At 38.2% G+C, this 23,144-nt stretch overlaps 1 protein-coding gene across 19 annotated transcripts in view; it reads right to left on the reverse strand.

Moving 5' to 3' along the window:
- The window catches only part of LOC103352168 (ankyrin repeat domain-containing protein 18B), a 197,471-nt gene that overhangs the window by 131,211 nt on the left and 43,116 nt on the right, over positions 1–23,144 (reverse strand). For all 19 annotated transcript variants that reach the window (XR_011381718.1, XR_011381717.1, XR_011381716.1 and 16 more), the window contains 11 exons: positions 19,846–19,960; positions 19,505–19,678; positions 16,466–16,572; positions 14,369–14,503; positions 11,545–11,615; positions 10,196–10,226; positions 7,434–7,506; positions 7,093–7,207; positions 5,463–5,503; positions 1,973–2,102; positions 1,626–1,684 (listed from right to left, as the gene is read on the reverse strand). Coding sequence is in view for 16 of the 19 variants with exons in the window: in XM_070056055.1 (XP_069912156.1) it covers positions 1,626–1,684; positions 1,973–2,102; positions 5,463–5,503; positions 7,093–7,207; positions 7,434–7,506; positions 10,196–10,226; positions 11,545–11,615; positions 14,369–14,503; positions 16,466–16,572; positions 19,505–19,678; positions 19,846–19,960 (1,051 nt within the window). In the remaining 3 variants the exon portion in view is untranslated. The remainder of the gene's footprint in view (positions 1–1,625; positions 1,685–1,972; positions 2,103–5,462; positions 5,504–7,092; positions 7,208–7,433; positions 7,507–10,195; positions 10,227–11,544; positions 11,616–14,368; positions 14,504–16,465; positions 16,573–19,504; positions 19,679–19,845; positions 19,961–23,144) is intronic.

The following is a 23,144-nucleotide window of genomic DNA, read 5'->3' on the forward strand; positions in this document are numbered from 1 at the left end:
AATATATTATCCCTCTTAGTAGTTTTTTTTTTGTCTGTTCTACTTAATATGACTGGTTTAATTCTGTAATTAATACACAGTTATTCTTAAGTGTTGAAATTTAACTGAAATGTGATCCCTGTTAAACATAAGAGTGGGAATAAGAGAGGGAAGAGTTGTACAATTTGGGACAAGCTCAAACTGACTTGCCCCAAATGGTAGAGTTAGAAACATAGCAGGGGACTCCAATTTAATCCTATCAAGGTGGCATGTACCAATGCCATCTCACTAGTCCAAGTGATCAATTTCAGTTCACAATTGATCATAATGAAAGTTCTAAGAGTCAAAGAGAGCACATAAACAAGTCTAGTACCTGCTAATACTAACAGATAGAATAAATAAAGGGGAGAGTGATCCAACATGGGAAGCGAGATACTCAGCAGACTCATAGAATGGCAGATGTCCTAAACAGCACTCTGGCCTCAGAATCATCCCTAAAGGCATTCCAATTGGCTGAAAAGCCCATGAGAGTATTTCAGGCATGGAAAGCCAAGACACTCTGGCAAAAAAAAAAAAAAAAAAATCTAAATGAAAGATCTCTGTGAGTGAGATCCCAGTGGAAAGAACAGGTCTTCAAAGAAGGAGGTACCTTTCTCTGAAGGGAGGAGAGAACCTCCACTTTGACTATGACCTTGTCTGAACAAGATAAGAGTCGGAGAATTCAAGGGGCTTCCATAGCCTTGGAAACTCATGACTGGTGCATAGGGAGATTACTGATGCCATAAACAGGAGTGTCAGTTTGTAAAGTCAACAACAGGAGTCACTGTGCACTTACTCCTCATGTAGGATCTCTGTCCTTAATGTGCTGTACATTGAGACTTAATGCTATAACGAGTACTCAAACAGTATATTTCACTTTGTGTTTCTATGGGGGTGGAAACTGTTGAAATCTTACTTAATGCATACTAAACTGATCCTCTGTAAAAAAAAAAAAAAAAAGAAAAAAGAAATTATCAACTCCCAACTTGACTCTCACTGGGATTAAACATGACAATAGGTCTGATCTGATTTCATCATCATTTAAAAAAAATCATCTATTATTTTTCACTTTATGTTTCTGTGTGGGAACAAACTGTTGAAATCCTTACTTAAGGTATACTAAGCTGATCTTCTGTATATTAAGATAATCGAAAATGAATCTTGATGTGAATGGAAGGGGAGAGGGAGTGGGAAAGGGGAGGGTTGTGGGTGGGAGGGACGGTATGGGGGGGGAAAGCCATTGTAACCCATGAGTCGTACTTTGGAAATTTATATTCATTAAACAAAAGATAAAAAAAAGAATATATGAACAAACAACAAATCTAGCTCAGAAATGGACACAGCACCTCAACAGACCTGTCTCGAAATAAGAGATAGAAATGGCAATCAATATGACAGTATGTTCAACATCACCATCCACCAGGGAAATGCATATCAATGCCTCAAAGAGATATCACACCACCCCTTCTCAAGATAGCGAAAATGTTTATCTGCCTGTCTTATGTAAGTAGCTGTCTCTCAAGTAACTTTATACCTTCAAGCAAACACCAGTTTTGTTTTAACATCACTGAAATCAGATATTTGCAAATCACAAGAAGACACACTACCTTCGAATTCCTTGGTGAGTTGTTGTCTTCAGGATCTCTTTGGGAGGTAGACTCCTTACCTACAAATGCAGTAACAGATCAACTAGTGAGAACATTTATTCACATGGAAACAATTTACATAAAGGCTTGTCTCTCTCCACTCATGACTATTGCAATGAAATGAATATTTCAATGAAATAAAAGGAATAGTAAGGATGAATTTCAGAGGGTTGAAGCTGTTTCAGGAAGAAGTTGGTTATATTTAAAAAAGCCAAAGAAAACCCTCAACATACATGGATACCCAATTCAGAGCTACTCATTTCTCTTCATTGTATTTTAATAGTAAGTTTTGATAGATATGCACTCACTACGTTTGTTATCTTTGTCCAATGTGTGATCAGAGTCCATCCCATGTTTATTAATTGGCTGTTGTGGAGCAACTTGAGTGATGAAAAAACATTTTTTACTCTTCTTGCCCGCTACAGCTGACGTTCCTTCCTACAGAACAATAAAATACAAATTCAACACATATATCCAATTTCTCAACCCCTCAGCTACTCATTCAGTGAGACAGGATTTACTATGTGTATCAAGTCATAGGCCCAGTCCTTGAAAAATCTAAGCATATAAACAAACAGCAGATTCTACCCCATGTTCAGCTAGAGGTAGACATGGGAAAATACAACAGGAAAGTATAAATCACTGTATGCATTGTTGAAGTATATATAGTAGAAGAATAGGCAGAGACGTGTATCCTCGAGTTAATCTTGGAAGGTCAGCAAATATTGTTTATTTGGGGCTACATTTTGAAACGCAGATCAAATGAAATCAAAAGTAAGACATGAAGGCATTGTATACAGCACAGATGAGGCAAAATATGGTATAGCAATAAACAAGGCAAATTAGCAGCCCCAGATATGGAGCTACAATGAGAACGTCCTTAGTAGAATGGGGTTTAGTGATGTACGGCAGATTTAAGACCTAAGGACCAAACCAATGGTCATGCTGGAATGTGAATTCTCCCCTACTGGAATGGAAATCTACTCAATAAGCAGTTGAACTACATGATTACAAATATGTTTAAGGGATCACTCTGGCAGGAAATACACAATGTACGAAAATGTCTTCAGTTAGGCAATACGAGATTTGATGCACACAGAGAACTTAGAAACCACATTGTGTCAAAGGAAAAAAAAAACTAACATTGAACACAAAACAAAAAGTAGAGGGTGGGAGGTTATGGGGGATAGAGAAAATTTGAAATAGGGGTAAGAAACCAGAGTTACATTGAAGGAATGACTTCCTACTGCACTCACCTCCATCGCTGGGAAGAACCAGCACAGCAAAGGAAACGCCCAGTGTCTAAGAGACTGACTGAAGGAAATCTTTGGTAAGGAAGTAAGGACAACTCTAAATGGCAATAGGCTCAGAGAGCCAGTACAGAGAGAGGCAAGAACAAAGTTGTGAGGGAATTATGTTTTACAATAACCTAACACACACTGCATGAGCAAACACAAGAATCCTCAAACCTGCAATCATAAAGTAACACGAAGGAATGAAAAATCTTAGTCATCCTGTTTTGCTCAGTACACATAATATACATGTATTGAAATACCACACTGTGGCCCTTAAATGTGTCATATTTAGTCACTCAAGAATTTTGAAAAGAAATGGGAGTAGACAAATATATAGTCATATATATATAATGCACTGAAATACAATACTGTGACCCATAAATGTGTCATATTTAGTCACTAAAAATTTTTCAAAAGAAATGGGAATAGACAAAATCACTCAGAAAAAGCATATAATAAGAAAATACATATAAATAAATATTTGTAAAACATTAAAATAATATAAGCAAATAATGTAAACATAAACTGAATTCTGAAATTTGGAAAATGAAAATAAAAAGGCAGAACCTATGAGATTTAATTTTTCAATTACATATTTCTACATACGTTTGCAGCATACAAAATTTCATATTTCTACATTTGTTTCAAGAATTTAAAATAAAATTTTAATTTATAAATTGAAATATTACATACATTTCTTACTATAGTGAGAATATGTGCTTCTGGAGTTTATGGTAATAAGCATTTTTCAAATCTGTTAAAAATATAGTTCTGTGAAAAAATATAAGAGGCTACAGGAGGACTGTTTTTCAAAAGCCTTGATTGCTTTAAATGTCACAAAACAAAGTCCTGAGAGTCAGTACTCTGATTAAGCAGGTTGAGCTGCCAGACTATTCCTTTTGTATTTTAAAAATTATCTCAGTTTCTCACAAAAAATAAGGAGACAGAAGGAAACAGGAAGAAGAGAAAATGAAATAGAGTGGCACAGAGAAGTAGGCCTGCAGAGGTGCCATTTGCTAATTCACTCTCCAAAAGCCTGTACGGGCCAGGGCTCAGCCACACCAATGCTAGGACCTGAGTACTCCAACTATTTTTTTTTCTCAGAACTTTTACTATGGGTTGAGTCAAATGGCAACGTAGTCAGGAAATCTTTCCTTTGTGTAATGTTCAAACAACAGTAAGCAAATACATGTGTAAGGTACATATGCAACTCTTTTCCAACTAGGCAATATCTTCAAAGTTATAAAAATCTCTACAAAGAGATAAATAGGGAGTCATGTTTTAGCTCCTAAAATGTGACATTCATTTCACATTATGTTTTCCACAAGTGACAATATAAATATCACCATGATTATGGCTGTCTCATGGTGTGAGGCTTGCTCATTTCTAATGCTTAGTATGATGAGGTCTGAGAGAGAGAAGAGAGGAAAAAAAAGCTGCATACAGAGGCCCTGCACTCACCTCCACCGCTGGGAAGAACCAGCACAGCAAAGGAAACACCCAGTGTCTAAGAGACTGACTGAAGGAAATCTTTGGTAAGGAAGTAAGGACAACTCTAAATGGCAATAGGCTCAGAGAGCCAGTACAGAGAGAGGCAAGAAGAAAGTATACTGTAGCTCCTACGCTGGTGTTATGGCCAGGGGGACTCTATCTCGCTGAGGAAAGTAAGCAGAAGCCTCTAAGATTCCCACCATTATGGCAGAGCAGTGGCCCTAACTACAGAATTCCACCGTCCTCGGTTTTCATTTACCTAGAAAGCTGACTGTGTCTGAGGGCCTTCTTTGCCCTAAGAAAGACTCCATTTTGCCAGTGCCGCGGCTCACTAGGCTAATCCTCCGCCTTGCGGCGCCGGCACACCGGGTTCTAGTCCCGGTCGGGGCGCCGGATTCTGTCCTGGTTGCCCCTGTTCCAGGCCAGCCCTCTGCTGTGGCCAGGGAGTGCAGTGGAGGATGGCCCAAGTGCTTGGGCCCTGCACCCCATGGGAGACCAGGAAAAGCACCTGGCTCCTGGCTCCTGCCATCGGATCAGCGCGGTGCGCCGGCCGCAGCGTGCCGGCCGCGGCGGCCATTGGAGGGTGAACCAACGGCAAAGGAAGACCTTTCTCTCTGTCTCTCTCTCTCACTGTCCACTCTGCCTGTCAAAAAAAAAAAAAAAAAAAGAAAAGAAAAAGAAAGACTCCATTTTGCCTCTTTCCAAATCCCCAGACCCAAGTGGTTGCAGCAACACTGCGGCTATCCCTTATTCTGTCTTGGGGACAGCAAGTACCCCTGATGCTACCAGCAGTCCCCAGATTCCACCTGCCACCTGCCCCTGCCCACAGCCAGAGCCAGGCTGCTTTACAGGGCAGACAGCAGGTCCCTGCCTATACGGCTGAATTGCTGGGCACAGCTTCAGGGCTCTGTCTTCTGCCTGTTTTTAAAAAGACAGAAGAAACAAGCACTCCATTCTAGATTTGAACATCACTTAGTGCTTATATTTAAAATATCATAACAAGAGACAGTACCTCAGGGTCTGAAGTTGATTCTTTAGCTTCATCTTCTGCTCCTAAAGTAAACACCATTTCTATAAGAGGTAGTCATAGATCTGATAATAAACGTTATTATGAATTCTAAATACACATACACAGATGGGATCAGGCGCATTCAGGGTGTATGGCCATAGATTATCTTCCAGAGTGGCTATACTATTTTGCATATGGAAGAGCAATGAATGAGTATCCCTATTGCCCTATTTCCTTATCTGCAATCACTGTTGTCACTGTTTTGAAATCCCTAGCAGTTCATGATGTTCAGAATCACTTCTTAAGTTCACCTGCCATCTGTGTATCTTCCATGGGAAGGTGTTTGTTCCGCTATTTTTCCTATTTTTAAGTCTGTTTGGTATTTTTTAAATTTAGCTTTAAGAGTTCTCTAAACAGTTTGGATACTAGCTGTGTCTTTGTTGAAATATATCTTATACAAATATTCTTTCCAGGTTATTTATTATACCCTTGGTGGTATATTGGAAGAACTAAAATTTTGTTTCTTATCACTATTCACTTTTCATGAACATCAATATACTTGCAGAAACTGAGAATAACTGGTCTTTACAACTTGTTCACCCTGAAGATGCTTATGCAAATCTCATCCGTGGCTGTCATACATTTTGTTACCTTAAGGGAATGAACACTGTCACTTACGGTAAGGTAGAAAGGTATATAACTTATCTTACACTGCCTGCTTTCAGTTTATAGACCAAGCTGTGTCATGCCAAAATGCAATCTTAATTCTTCAGCATAGAAATCACTTTAAAAGGCCTGTTGTTTCCAGCACCCTAAAATAATACCAAGAATCCCTAGAACCATCTGAAATAAAGTTCCATTTATCAATTTAAAAAATATGCTAATTTATATTTTAATTTAACTCTGGATTTTCTAGTCATTAAATTGATCTGTTCTACTATTTTTATGCCATGCCATCATGTGGTTATCCCCATAGATTTACTCTATGATTCAGTCCTGAGAAAAGCAAATTTTCTTGTTGTGCTTTTCTTCCTCAAAATGTTCCAGTAAATGTACATACATTAAAGCCTCATTAGAGCAAATATAAATACACACACACACACACACACACACATCTCCATGAGTAATTCAACAATATGTAAAAGTAACAGCAAGAAAGAATTCCAAAGGGTTGACGAAGTTTCAGGAAGAAGAATTTGTTCCTATGAAGAAAGATATTAAAAAAAAAACAATAAAATACATTGGGTAGCATATTTATGGCTTCACATTAAACTTCATACAATAACATTTAAATAGAAGGTTTTCATACACTGGATGGAACTGGAAATCACTATCCTAGAGAAATAAGCCAGTCACACAAAACCAAATCTCACATGTTTTATATATGGAAGCTATAGAAAGTACAAAAAGTGCATGGATACCGTATTATTTGGTCTATAATCATATTGTCTTTAATGGATTTCATCAATACATCCTTCTTTCCTCACTGTTAGCATTGTGATGAATCCCACATTTTTCTTACATTAATATTACTGTTTTTGAGAAAAATGTATATAAGTGCACATATATAATATATCAAATGTTAAAAAATGTTCAATTTTAAAATTTACAAAAGAAATTTTGATCCACTTACCACATTTGTTATCTTCATGGACTCCATGAACACGAGTTATTCTGTCGTTATTGGGTTGCTCTTCTGGTGCACTGTGAATGATGGCAGTTGTATGTCCTGGAATTATTAAGTCTTTCTATAGGAAAAAAAAACACAACCTCAGCAAGCATGTTCACTCAGTTGTCCCACCACCCATTCACTCACTAAGACATTTATTCTGTAAATCAAAGCATAGGCACTGTCCTAGGAAAAGAAGAATATGTCCACGGAAGGCACTTACTGCAGTACGTTAAAGTGGGAGTAGACATAGAGTCAACAAAAACTCGGAGCAAGAAAATTAATTCCATAATAGAGCATTTTACCTTGGCAAATGAACTGAGGCCTTCCTCATATGATATAAGCAGTTCATGATTAACATCAGGTATTTCCAAAAGCCTTGTGCACAAAAATATATAAGAAAAATAGTTAAATATTTTCTATAAAAAATCAGGGGAAACATCAACTAAACTTCTGCTAAATGGTATTTTTTGGTACAATGAAAATTTGACTCTTGTTTTAGAAAAACTTTTCATCATCTATTTCTGCCTACACTACTCTCACCCCACTGAAATATTTGGTGAAGATAATACATCCCATAAAAAATCTGTGAACATCAATATACTAGCAGAAACTTTACAACTTGTTCACCCTGAAGATGCTTATGCAAATTTCATCCGTGGCTGCCATACATTTCATTACCTCAAGGCAATGAACACTGTCACCTATGGTAAGCGAGAAAGGTATATAACTTATCTTACACTGCCTGCTTTCAGTTTATAGACCAAGCTGTGTCATGCCAAAATGCAATCTTAATTCTTCAGCACAGAAATCACTTTAAAAGGCCTGTTGTTTCCAGCACCTTAAAATAATACCAAGAATCCCTAGAACCATCTGAAATATTTGAAAGCTAAAGATATATACATCACAGAACAAATGTGTAGGTTGTTGTTGGAAATGCCCTTCTCAGAAATATTAAGATGTTCAGTGATTTTCCCAAATAAGTGTTGCTGTTTCCTCATTCAGGTAAACGTAAACCAGTAAGACTATAGGTGCTTATGTACTTAGAAGGGAGATGCTGCTGAGAAGAGTCATGGTACCTGTACTTTTGTTTCTGTTAATGGTATCTAAATATCTTGCCTCCTATGAGCTCCTAACCCCAAATAACTCTTCTGGTGTCAAGCACAGTGATGTGGTTTGGATAAGAGTTCAGATATCAACAAAAGGCCCATGTATTTGTGGCTAGATTGCAAAGTCTTATTTAATGGATAAATGGTAATGGTCAATGGATTAAAAGTAGAAACAATGCAACTATGATGTCTAGGTGTTGGGCCTAAAGGAGGTCTTTAGGTCACCGGGGGCTTGTATTGTGAATGAAGTTCTCATGAGAGCAGTGAACTATACAACTGTTCTCTCTGCTGCTGGGTGCACCGTGTTATTCTCCCTTTGTATTCATTCCACCAACCAACATCCTCATCATGCTGCCACCTGTTCTTGGACTGTGAATCTCAAAACTTTATGCCAAAATAAATCCTATTCCTCTGTATGTTAGCCAACAGATATTTTTTCTGTAAGTAACAAAAAGCTTACAAACACATACAACGTCAAACATTAACGTATTAAACCTACAAAGCACAGAACCCTGAGAAAAGAGTGGACTCAAACATACAACTGTATTTTTTTATTTTCTTTTATTTTTTTTTATTTTTTGACAGGCAGAGTGGACAGTGAGAGAGAGAGACAGAGAGAAAGGTCTTCCTTTGCCGTTGGTTCACCCTCCAATGGCCGCCGCGGCCGGCACGCTGCGGCCGGCGCACCGCGCTGATCCGATGGCAGGAGCCAGGTGCTTCTCCTGGTCTCCCATGGGGTGCAGGGCCCAAGCACTTGGGCCATCCTCCACTGCACTCCCTGGCCACAGCAGAGAGCTGGCCTGGAAGAGGGGCAACCGGGACAGAATCCGGCACCCCAACCGGGACTAGAACCCGGGGTGCCGGCGCTGCAAGGCGGAGGATTAGCCTAGTGAGCCGCGGCACCGGCCCAAACATACAATTGTAGGCACTACTTCCCTCTTCTAAAAAACAAGCTACATTGAGGCTCAGTCATCTTGCCACAGCAAGACACACGTAGCTCTGTAGGGTTTACCAGCTAATCCTATCCCCCTCTTACCAAATACATACTAGGGAGAGACATCAGAAAATGGAAAGAAGAGGTGGGCATGAGAGGACATCTGCCCTGGACCAAGTTCTTTGCAGATCATCCACCTCCAGGCCCCTAGTGCTCAAGGGAGACTAGATTACCTACCCCTCTGAGTGTGGGGGACCATGAAGTAGATGATATAGCATTACAGTCTTATCTGATATGGACTCTTCCCAGTGACTCTAAAAATCCACCTGTGGTGCAAGCATCCCGTTGGGCACTGGCTCATGTTGCAGCTACTCTTTCCAACTGTCTGCTTATGGCCTGGGAAAGCAACGGAAAATAGCCCAAGTCCTTGGGTCCCTGCACTCATGTGAGAGCCAGGAAGAAGCTCCTCATTCCTGGCTTTGGATTAGCTCAGCTCCAGCCATTGCAGCTATTTGGGGATGAACCATGGATGGAAGATATATATATATTCATATACGTATATATATACACACACACACACATATATATATATATATATATATATGGCAGGATTTCTTTATTGATTCATCAGTTGATGAGCATCTAGTTTGATTCCATATATTAGCCATTGTAAATTCAGAATTTATCTGAATTGGACCTGTATCTTGATGCCACTATTGTATAAGTCTGTATCCATCCATGCTAAAGGGTAAGAGAATCCATTTGGGAGTAAGGCAGGCTGATATGGGTCAGTTAATTATTTTACTACAGGTTCATAGGCCAATCAATCAACCCCTCAGCACTATAGTTGCCTAAATAGTAGGAAATAAACTACATTAACACATACATTGAAAACTGGTTGGACAATTATGACAAGCAACAAATGTTAAGTACACAATATCCATCCAGCCCAGAGGAGAATACATAATGCATTTCTTTGCTTTCCATTAGTTAACAAATGGTTTTAAAAATCATTAAACCCTACCTTTTTCTATATTCTTTAGAATGCTCATCATCTATTAAAGAAAAGTAAATACATTTTAAATTAAATCAATGATAGAATAATATAGAATGTTATAATATATAGTACATTGTTAAAAATTACAGCTTTGGAGCCAGGTGTTTGACACAGAAGTTATGATGCTTCTTAGATGCTCACATCATACTGGAGTGCCTGGGTTTGGGTCTCAGCTTTGCTTTCAAACTGAGCTCTCAGCGTACCCTGAGAGGCAGGAGGTTATGGCTTAAGTAATTGGGTCTTTGTGACCCATCTGAGTCCTGCTTTTGTCTGGCCCAGCCCCAGATATTGCCGGAATTTAGGGAGAAATTATCAGAGAAGGAAATAACACTCTCTACTGGCTATCTATAGCTCTGCATCTCCACATTTCACATAAACTGAAAATAAAAATTAAAAGAAAAGATGCTTTTGATCATACTTACAAGTTATAGCAGAGTGATTATTAACTACATCATTGATAGCCATTATGGAACCTTACTTCTGCTACTTTGAATTTATCAATGTAAAGTGAATAATACAATTAATTAAGATGATATGGAAAACATATGCTCTATACAAAGACTGTAATCCAACTGAGAGACAATTGTATCACTAATAGAATAAGTATAAAAGATTGTAGGGTCCCAGTGCTATGTCACAGCAGATAAAGTCACGGCCTACAGTGCTGGCCTCCCTCATGGTTTCCAGTCCAAGTCTTGGCTGCTGCTCCACTTCCAATCCAGCTTCCTGTTAACGGGTCTAGGAAATCAGCAATAGATGTCCCAAGTTCTTGGCCATGTAACCATGTGTGAGTAGCTGAGTTTGATTACCAACTCCATGTTCTGACTTCAGTTTGCTGCCTGTGCAAACTCACAGAGGCAGTGAGGCTCAAGTAATCAAGCTCCTCCCAAGCACGTGGAAGACCTAGATGGAGTTCCTGACTCCTGTCTATGGCTTCCATCCAAACAAGGCCATTGTGAGCATTTGGAGGACAAATTGGTAGATGGCAGCTTTGTTCTGTAAGTCTCCATGCCTCTCAGACACAGACATACACACACACACACACATATACAGATATGTATCTTTTTCTAAATTACACAAATGCCACAAAGAGATAAAGGGCCACAATTAGTGATTTTCTTCAAATAATAGTGCTTCAGATTATAAATATCCTACAATAAACCTCTAAAATTTCTAAATACTTGATTCCTAAGAAAGATTAAGAAAAACAGACATATAATTAATCATTGACTTATCTGTAACTGCTCTTCTGTGATCAACTACTTCTTATGTTTATATTTTTTTTCCTATGTTGGGACTAGCTGGAGAAGTTTTACCTGGATTTGTATTTACAATCTTCTCAAGTGCAGCATTTTCTTGAAACAACGAAATGAGTTGGTAATTTTGCCTATGTATAAGAATGAATAAAATTGTTTCAGTATTGATAAGGACAAATATCAAATGTATCAAATCCTTAGAATATTTCTGATAGTTCAAAGTTAGTACCAGAACTTACATTATGCCAACGCACTTCATAATTATATGTTCTACAATATAATTTTCTTAAACTTATTGTTAAGATGAAAAACAGTAAGGTGAAGAAGTCCTGAATTAAAGGTGGTATAACTCAATAAATTAACTAAAATTAGCAGGACATAATAAGGTATCATAAACTCAGAAGACTCAGCTCTGTAGCCAACAGGTATGGGCAAGTCACTTGTTTTAACCTCAAACTCTTCTAAAGAGTAAGGATTTTCCTATGTCTTCACTAGTAGTTATAGAGATTTAATGATTTAATGCGTTAATATATAAAATATATAAATGCTCAATGAAATCAAGCAATGGAATACTTTGTTCTTGAAATTTACTACTGAGGGCCGGCGCCGCGGCTCAATAGGCTAATCCTCCGCCTAGCGGCGCCGGCACACCGGGTTCTAGTCCCGGTCGGGGCGCCGGATTCTGTCCCGGTTGCCCCTCTTCCAGGCCAGCCCTCTGCTGTGGCCAGGGAGTGCAGTGGAGGATGGCCCAAGTGCTTGGGCCCTGCACCCCATGGGAGACCAGGAAAAGCACCTGGCTCCTGGCTCCTGCCATCGGATCAGCGCGGTGCGCCGGCCGCAGCGCGCCGGCCGCGGCGGCCATTGGAGGGTGAACCAACGGCAAAGGAAGACCTTTCTCTCTGTCTCTCTCTCTCACTGTCCACTCTGCCTGTCAAAAAAAAAAAAAAAAAAAATTTACTACTGAAACTATTTTGGAATCCCAAAGAAAACCTGTAGTGTGTTTTTTCACTGTTCAGGCTACAGGAAATGTCATTAGTTTCTCATTCTGGCTATTAGTTACTCCATACAGCTGTAACCATAGATACCTCATCTACTTAACATATTGCAGCTACATGCATTTGTAAATATATCACTTCACTAAGTTAGGTAACATAATTGATGTGATCATTCACACTAAGGGTACAAAACTAAGAGCTGTCAAGTACTGGGGCAGACTATTACTATTCCTTTCAAGGATTCAAACTCTGAACCAGTTGATATTTGCTAGTATGATGCTTAACGTCCCTGTTCAACTCCACCTAACTTGGAAGATCAAACTGCACTTTATTACATGGTTTCTGAGAAGTTATGCATGGGGCTTAGCTCACTTAAATCCATATAACATACTTTAGATTCAGAGAATTCTCAAGAATGGCTTGTTGTGAGGCAGAATTTAAAACTACTTTGAAAATCTGATATAAAATGCACATAATTTAGATTTCCATCTTCACTATTACAGCAAACAAATCACCTTAGGTCCAACACATACTCTGGAGCACAGAAACATACATGGGACATTCCACAAACCAAGAACATATGTGCCCAGACTATAAAGAAGCCTTAGGGTACATATCTGGTGCAAAACATTAAATAAACTCTCATCTTTTCCTACATTATCTGAATTTGTCTGACAACAGAATGGTACCAAGTAGAAACTACTAGCAAAGTCAAGAACCTTATAAAGAACACGTCATGAAGGTTTAAGGCTAAGAAGTAGATGCCACCTGAGGTTCTCATAAATAGCCTATTTTTGGCTACATACATGCCAAAACCTAGGAAGCCAGAGTGGGGTGTTAATACTTTGTGGACAGTGACTGAGTATATAGGTATATGTCAGTCAACAAATAGACATTTTAATCTCAGGATATAAGTGCACATCACCACGAAGACTGGGGATCTGGATCAGTAAAAGAATCCTGGTAACAAAGGAAGCAATAAAAAATAAGAATTATTAGAACCCCATCTCTCTGATGAAGGAAGATTGCCTTGAGAACCTTATCTCTCTGATGAAGGAAGATTGCCTTGTCAGGCTTATGGAACTTCCTGGCTTCTTGTAAAACTCAAGAAAAAGAATTTAAGAGGCAGCTCCCAGGACAAAATATGAAATTTCCTGCTAATCTGGACACTGAAGGCCTAACCAACTAAGTAGAACTAGGAAGGTGTGACACTGTTTGGAGGGTCATGGCAGGGGTTGTATTTGAAATGATATGGATAATGTGGGCAGTCGCAGGGATAAAGACCTTTAAATCTCTGAGATAAAGAATTTGTACCCATCTGTACTTCTAACTAGCTGACCTTTCTCTTTGGTTTCTTTTTGTTTTAAAGATTTATTTTACTTGAAAGTCAGAGTTACACAGAGACAGGAGAAGCACTAGGAGGAGGAGGTGGGAGGGGGAGAGGGAGGAGGAGGAAGAGGGGGAGGGGGAGGGGGAGGGGAAGGAGGAGGAAGAGAGGGCTTCATCTGATAGTTCACTCCCCAGTTGGCTGCAATGGCCAGAGCTGCACCGATTTGAAGCCAGGATCCAGGAACTTCCTCTGGGATTCTCATGCGGGTGCAGGGGCCCAAGGACTTGGGCCATCTTCTACTGCTTTCCCAGGCCATAGCAGAGAACTGGATCAGAAGTGGAGCAGCCAGGAATCAAACTGGCGCCCATATGGGATGCCAACACTTCAGGTGGCAGCTTTACCCTCTACATCACAGCACCTGCCCCTCTGTTTAGTTTCTGACTGTTGAAGTAAAGGGACTCACTGCCATTCCAAACACTGTGAGAGCTAAGTCATCTGAAAACATGAAGTACTTACACCTCAACTTCATGTTGATTACAATGTTAGTGTAAACACTTACATATTACGTTTTTGAAGAGCATAATCCCTAGCAGAATGTCCAGCAATGTCTTCAGAAAGCACATCAACCCCTAGTTCAAGAAGCATGTGTACTATGTTTTCCGTACTATACCGTCCCGCAAACATGAGGGATGTTCTAAAATAACAGAAAGAGAACTTCATTAAAAACTTCAATGAGGCTACTCAAACAGCTGAGTGGCTCTATTTTACCAAGTTAATATCTTGCCTATGTATATGTGATCATTTACTTGTATTAATGGACATAAGCATCTTGGAATATCAAATGCTCATCTCCAGAAATTATCTCCAGGCTTAAAGAGAAAGAAACAAAATAAAGCCTCTTGTCTAACTGGGGTATTCCATAGAAGTTACTAATTTGAAGTCTTTAAGGGATAGTAACACCATTGAGATCACTTGTTTAAACCAGGCAGTTTTAAGTGAAGAATTCACTCTTACTTCCCCAGTTTTAAATATTAAATATATCCCAGTCAGGTAAGTAAAAGCTATCTGAAAGCATAAAGCTCTTATATTATATGGCAATAATAGTCACAGCAGTTTCAGTTAGCAATGGTGACAACCACGTGTCAGCTACTGAATTACATTTTATATATGACATTATATACAACTACATCTGAAAGACAGGATACATTACTATCCCACTTTCACTTCAGGTTCGATTTAATAGTTAATGTTCCCAAGGTTGCACACCCAACAGGTTGGACATCTGAGAATTAAGCCTTGTGTTATATGTCTTTTCTCTTTCTCATGTATTATTTGTCATCATCAAAGGAAAAGCTTATCTAAGTAAATACATTTCTTCCCTCTTCCCATACTAATTACAAATAAAATTATAAGGATCAGGCATTTAATCTTGGTATTATGACACCAATTAAGAAGTCCCCTTCCCATATCAGACTACCTGGTTTGACTCCCAGATTCATCTTCTATGTGTAGCCTCCTACTAATACAGACCCCGGAAGACATTAGTTATATTCAGCTTAGATAATTAGATTCCTGCAACTACATGAAAGTCTTTATTGCATTCTTAGCTCCAAGTTTCAATCTGGCCCAGCCTGAACTGTTGCAGGCATTTGAGCAGTGAAACTGAAGTGAGAGAGTTCTAATTCTCTCTCTGTGTGTTTCTCTAATCTCTCTCTCATAGAATTTTTTAAAAACCATGCTTTTAAAAATATCAAATATCAAAATAAAGCAGAATGAAAAAAACGATAAAATCATACTATCTGCTAATAACCACCTACAGTCGCTTAAGTATAACTTAACATCAATATACTTTGAAGAAAGAAATTAACAAAAAAAAAAGTCAGCAAAAAGACAAAATGATTTTCAATTCCTATTTATGTATACTACAGCATTTTTAAAAGTAGAGTATGTGGGCGCTAGATTCTGTCCCAGTTGCCCCTCTTCCAGGCCAGCTCTCTACTGTGGCCCAGGAGTGCAGTGGAGGATGGCCCAAGTGCTTGGGCCCTGCACCCCATGGGAGACCAGGAGAAGCACCTGGCTCCTGGCTTTGGATCAGCGCCTTGCACCTGTGGCCATTAGAGGGTGAACCAACGGCAAAGGAAGACCTTTCTCTCTGTCTCTCTCTCTCACTGTCCACTCTGCCTGTCAAAAAAAAAAAAAAAGTAGAGTACGTAGGAAAAAAAGATTTCTTTAAGATTATTTATTTATTTATTTGACAGAGTTGGACAGTGAGAAAGAGACAGAGAGAAAGGTCTTCCCTCCGTCGGTGGAAAAATTTTAAAAATATTACAGAATGTTTAAGAAGCTCAATAGTGATCCATATTTATTAAAACAGTAAAACTAAAATGAATAACCTTTCATTAATAACAGACTATACAACCAAAAATCAGATTACTATTAAAATATATCAGTCACTATCATAAGAGAATATGACCATTCCTATGTAGCTCCTTGTGTTGGCCAGTATGCATAATTGCTTTCCTACCAGATAGATTTTTATTGTTACTTTTCATTGTATCTCAATAATATACTAACATTTTATTTCATATTTCTGACTTGAATCACTTTATAACTGATAAACATCACTGAGTTTAAAATATAGAATGAAATAATTTACCTGTTTAGATTATCAACTGCAAAAACATCTGCATTCTGTAATATTAAAAATTTAACCATAGTTTCTTGGTTTTGTTGAATAGCCACTAACAGTGGTGTGAGGCCAGTCTGTAAAAAATGATTCACAATTCACATTATTACATATTTCTCAACAGAACTGAACATATTTCAGATGACAATGCAAACTCGGACATCAAATGTAGAAGGTAAATTAAAGGAGGCTCTTTCTTCCCACCCTGTGTTTCCACATGTACTGCACATTCCTCTTAAAACTCTCCTCTCCATTGCCTCATTGCATGGAACCCACTCATCACCAAGACTCACTCCAAACAATTGCATTCCAGGGTTCACTGCTTCCATCAAAACACTCACCATGGAATATTACAATTATTTGATTGCACACAATAAAAACACAAGGTCCTCTGGAAGGCAAGGGCTACATGTTTTACCTCTGTAGCCCTAAACCCTAAGACATAGTAGTTAATATTTCAAGCATTCTTATTCAACTGATGACCTAAATTATTGTCTCAAAAATAGTGTTTCTCAATACATATTTCCAAGAACATTTACTTTTGCACAAATTATATACTGTCCACCAACAGAAAAATGTCATGATCATCTGTTTGAGAAATATAACAAAGCCATGCATCCTGTGTTCCCCTAGGTGGGGAGAGAAGCAAACTGGAGGGTATCTGCCTTTTAAAAATAGGAAACCTTCTGTACAGCATACAACTCAGTAATCTGAGCTCAAGGATCCCTGATTGGAATCCTTCAGATAATCCTGACAGTCAGAGGTGTGCATCAGTCTCCCAAATTTTGTATTTTGAAACAATTTACAGAGGCAAACTACACACATCTCTGCACCATGTTCAGTCGATTCCTTTGAGTCTTTGTATCAGCTGGCAATGCATTTCCAAATGATTTTGTATAAAGCAGGTATTAACATGTAATATCTTCACTTTTCTTAGCATCACCTAATTCACAAAAAGAAAGACCAGGCCCACTATGTAGTCAACAGGGCACACCCAATATACTATTTTCCAACAGTTAAATAACCATCCATTTGTATTTAAATCTGACAGGTTTTAGTCAAATGGATATTTGAGATACAGGAATGTTGAAACTGAACTATTAAAAGAATGTCCATCCAAATATTCTTTTTTTTTTTTTTTTTTTTGTTTTGTTTTGTTTTTTTGACAGGCAGAGTGGACAGTGAGAGAGAGAGAGACAGAGAGAAAGGTCTTCCTTTGCCGTTGGTTCACCCTCCAATGGCCGCCGCGGCCGGCGCGCTGCGGCCGGCGCACCGCGCTGATCCGATGGCAGGAGCCAGGAGCCAGGTGCTTTTCCTGGTCTCCCATGGGGTGCAGGGCCCAAGCACTTGGGCCATCCTCCACTGCACTCCCTGGCCACAGCAGAGGGCTGGCCTGGAAGAGGGGCAACCGGGACAGAATCCGGCGCCCCGACCGGGACTAGAACCCGGTGTGCCGGCGCCGCTAGGCGGAGGATTAGCCTAGTGAGCCGCAGCGTCGGCTCATCCAAATATTCTTAACACTACCATGGCTTTCAATTTTAAGTCTGCCATAGTGATTATGTGTCAGCGCTCCATGAATTCAACACAACAAGATTTGATTGTGTATCCTAAAGCTTCAATGAGGAAAAAGGTTCATAATTTGCTATAATTCTAACCATAAAGCCCTGCTTGCAATATACATTTCTTTGTAAAACTATCCGTAAGTGTTATTCTGTAGGCTGAGAATTATTAGTATTATCTCTTTGAATTTATAACTACAAAGGAAAAGAAAGACAGATAAAATCAGAGGTTAGTATTGTTCGAATGTAGCATCCATCAAACTCTAACTCTTCTCAAGATTCTTAATAGTTTTTGAGACCTAAGAACTTACACATTACAATTAACAGTTTGGTGGTTCTTAACAAGGGTTTTGTCAGACTCTCAGAGATAGTTAAGTATACATGTAAAGACGTAGTAAGATTTACTGAAATAAAATACTCTTGGAGAGACTAACTAGACTTGTAAGTTTTTCCAGGTCATTCTGATATACAACTCCAGCCGAGAACTGGTGCAGCAGACAACCACCACTTCCATCTCTCCTCTCACACACATCATTTGGAGACTTGACCAAAACGAGGAATGAGTAAGAGACACACACACTGAACATCCCATTTCATTTTTCTTGAGTAGGAATAAATCAACTAACAGTAAACTCAAAGTCCAACTTAGATTTATTTGTAGGATCCTTTTCTTCTACTTTCCCACAAAGACATTCTCTATTTGAGAGCTGAGTTTAGACACTTTTCCTCAGCAGCTCTTCCTACCATAATAAAATGTCAATCATTTGTTCTTCCCTCTTGTTTTCTACATTCATCACCACCTAGTCACTCCAAATATGGTTCCCCAAAGCAAACTTACAACTTATTAATGATATTAATGAAAGTACAAGTTATTATACTTTCAATCAAAGAATACTTGGTCTACACAAAACTCAACAAAAACAAATCAAAAATCCCATCTCCGTATTTTCCCTCAATTACCTAATTTACAAATGTTTCATTCTTCTATCCTTTTCTCTTGCAAAGTTTCCCAGTTAACCCTTGACACTCTAAGGTAACTTTTATATAAATAAACTTATTTAGGAAATGGACAGCAACAGCCATATTTCTGTTTACTACAACATGCTTTCTTCTTGAGTTTTAAGCAAAAGCCTTTGTCAAGACAAAATTGGACTTCTCCTGTTTTTGCACCGCTTAGAAAAAAGTAACTGGGAAAATATCCTTGAAAATATGTCTGACCTTTAACAAATTCAGTGCTTTCATAAATACTGGCCATAAATGCCTCTCAGTCTGTCCTTTCCAGTATTTCTGCAATGGTATCAATATTTAAACTTAAATCTGGGACAGTTTTCATAAAATATCTTCATTCGATGCAGCTGGTACTCCCAAATATGAGAAACTGCTTCTATACATGTCAATCTTTTAAAAATGTATTTCCAATAGTCTAAACATTAAGCTAGATGATCCATACCTTATTTTTCTTTTCGATATCTGCATTGCTGGAAAGCAGCTTTTCGGCCATTCTTATATTTTCTCCGTAGGCCACATAGTGGAGAGCAGTGTTGCCAATTTCATCCTCAATATTTGGATCAGCCCCATGATCCAGTAAGAGTGTAGCACAGTTCTCAGCGGGACACTGTACAGCCTGCCAGTAATACACCAATCATAAATTGTAACTTCTAGGAATTCAGAGAAAAACTCCCCATCCCAATGGTTTCACCAGTTAGTCATATATAAATAAGATAAATTCATTTTTATTCTAAGTATATAAACCAAGCCCTTCCTATACTGGAATGGTTGAGCACTAAATACCTTTATCAGCGGTGTTGCAGCCCTTTTATCTTGCGGATCAAGTAGACATCTTTGGCTTATGAGGAAAGCTACCACGTCTTGGTGGCCTTTTGCACAGGCCCAGTGCAGAGCGGTCCTATAGGAAATTAGATTGCACAATCACAAAACAGGCCATTTCTCATATAATCGTAAGAATAAAATAGCATATTCCCCTGCCCTCAAAACAAATACTTTTCTGATGAACAAAGAACTTTATCATCTCTTCTTGTCACTAAACTAATGAAAGAGAAGCCTATTAAAGAAAAATAACATGATCATTACATTAACCACAGCTTGGTTAAATCCTATTTTAAGTTATGACTAGGACTTTGAGTATCTCAATTTCCTGATTAAAAGAATGGGGAGAAAAAGAGTAGTTGTCTCAGTTTACCATTGTGATGCTTCAATGAAAATCTATGTAAAATATTTAGAACGGTTGCTGACACAACTAACAGCTCAGTAATTGTCAGACGCAGTCATTACTAATACCACGACTTAAAAACAGCATTTTAATTGAGTAAGATAATATAATTATCCTGACTTTCCATATATCCTTGAAGCATTAGAGAAAATATTATAATTCACTGACTCTGAATATGCTCAATGCCTCTCACTTTATCATTTCTCACATTGAAGTGCTGCTTATACTAATACCACGACTTAAAAACAGCATTTTAATTGAGTAAGATAATATAATTATCCTGACTTTCCATATATCCTTGAAGCATTAGAGAAAATATTATAATTCACTGACTCTGAATATGCTCAATGCCTCTCACTTTATCATTTCTCACATTGAAGTGCTGCTTATCATAATTCATTACTTTTCCCACTGTAATTGGCAGCATTTAAAAATTTAGCATCTATTGAGATAATTCAATGGTTCTATGGTTTTGTTCTTTGATTTCTTAAGGTGATGTAGCAGATTTATTAATCTGTATATGTCAAAATGTCTGTGTACATCAGGGATAAATCCCATTTCATCTGGGTGAAGGATTTTATTAGATGTGTTGTTGGATTCCATTAGCTAGAATTTGTTAAGGATTTTTATCTGTGTTAATCAGTGACACTGGTCTATAGCTGTCTTTCTTGGTTGTTAACTTTTTATCCTGGTTTTGGAATAAAGTGATATAGACATTTGGACCAATGGAAGAGATTAGAGAGCTTAGAAATTCATCTATGCATCTACCATCAACTGATCTTTGACAAATGTGCTACAATCACTCCCTGGGGAAAGGACAGTCTCTTCATCAACTGGTGCTGCGGAAATTCGATCTCTGCATGCAGAAGTAGGAAACAAGATCCATACTTTTTAGCTTTCACAAAAAAAAAAAAACTCAGTGGTTCAGGGATCTAAACCTAGGACTCAGAACCATACAATGATTAGAAAAAAGCATAGGGGAAACACCGTAATTCATTGGCATAGTCAGGGACTTCTTGGATTAGACATCAGAAGCACAGGGAATAAAGGCAAAAAAAGACAAATGGAGTTAAATCAAGATAAGAAGCTTCTCCACAGTGAAGAAAACACTCAACAAAGTAAAGAGGCAATCAACCGAGTGGGAGAAAACACTGCAAACTATACATTGGATAAAGGAATAACATCCAAAATACACATGAAGTTCAAGAAACTCAACAACAACAAAACAGAAAATACAGTTAAGAAGTGGGCAGAAGATTTAACAGACATTTTTCAAAGCATGAAATACAAATGGACAACAAACACATGAAAAAATGCTCAGGATCACTAGGCATCAGGGAAATGCCAATGAATTCCACACTCACCCTAGTTAGAATTGTGTTCATCCAAAAATCAAAAAACATAAAGAATGCTCGTGAGAGTGTGGGGAAAAGGTACCCGAATACACTGTTGATGGGAACGTAAATTAGCATAACTATTATGGAAGAGAGTAGGAAAAAAAATTTAAAAATAGATCTGTGATATGACCCAGCTATTCCACTCCAAAGAATTTACCCAAAGGAAGTAAAGTAAGCATATGTAAGAGTTATCTGTAACCCAATGTTTATAGTAGCTCAACTCACAATAGCTAAGATATGGAATCAACCCAGATGTACATAAACTGATGACCGCATAATGTGTGCTATGTAACCATGATGGAATACTATTTAATCATAAAAAATGAAACCCTGTCTTTCACAACAATTTGCAATTGGAGATCATTAAGCGTAGGGAAATACACCAGTCCCAACAAGCAACTAAAACATTTTCCTGGATTTGTGGTAACTAACATACAGAGTACAAAATACGCAGATGAGTGAAATCGAGTGAAATCGACATTTTCAGATTTGATTGCATATAGCCCTTATCTATACTCCTGAGAAAACATTGTTTTTCCACTTACTACTTATTGAATTCTTTATTTAGTGGAAGGTTAAGCTTGTGATTACAAAGTAAAGTGAAACTTGGTCATTGTAAAAATTAAAAGAAAAATAAGAAAGTAGGAGAGAGGGTGGGATTCAGGCAAGGAGGGAGGATAGGGTGGGAAGTACCATTATGTTCTTCACATTGTATATATGAAATACATGAAGTGTGTTATCTTTATATAAAGCGTTTTCATAAAACTGAAAAAATGGCTCATTGATACCTATTGATTACACAATCCATGGTTCCTAACAATAAGTGCAAAATAGCTTATAAAAACACATTTATGGCAACTCCAGCCATATGATTGGCATTAAATATTAGTTTCTGAAAGTTCTATAGTTTGGAAGAGACAGCTAACATTACAAACATGTTTAAAAACAAAGTAATTCTTTAATCTCAATAATATTAAAAATTTAACTAGAGTGTCTACATCCAATCATTCTGGAAATGACAAGATAAAGAAAATTTCACAAGAATTCAAATACCTATAAGTAACAATTTTAATCACATTTTGTTGGCTAACACAGTCCACAATTTGTGTGTATGTATAAACAAACACTTTTCTCACTTGTTATACAGACTGCCTACATATTTGTATTTCCACATGCATCTGTGGGACACTCCACCTTTAATGGTCACCTATCAAAGCAATCTATCAATGCGCCATAATTTATAGGTCCATTATGTAGGTTCTTTTTAACATATGCCCATTTTAAGCGCTAATAAGAGAAACAAATGGCATGCCTACTTCTGAAAGTTATTTTAAAAGAATGAAATTGGGCTGGCGCCGCGGCTCACTAGGCTAATCCTCCGCCTTGCGGCGCCGGCACACCGGGTTCTAGTCCCGGTCGGGGCGCCGGATCCTGTCCCGGTTGCCCCTCTTCCAGGCCAGCCC

The sequence above is a fragment of the Oryctolagus cuniculus genome, chromosome 13 (genome assembly GCF_964237555.1).
Source record: "Oryctolagus cuniculus chromosome 13, mOryCun1.1, whole genome shotgun sequence".
Taxonomy (NCBI): Eukaryota; Metazoa; Chordata; class Mammalia; order Lagomorpha; family Leporidae; genus Oryctolagus; species Oryctolagus cuniculus.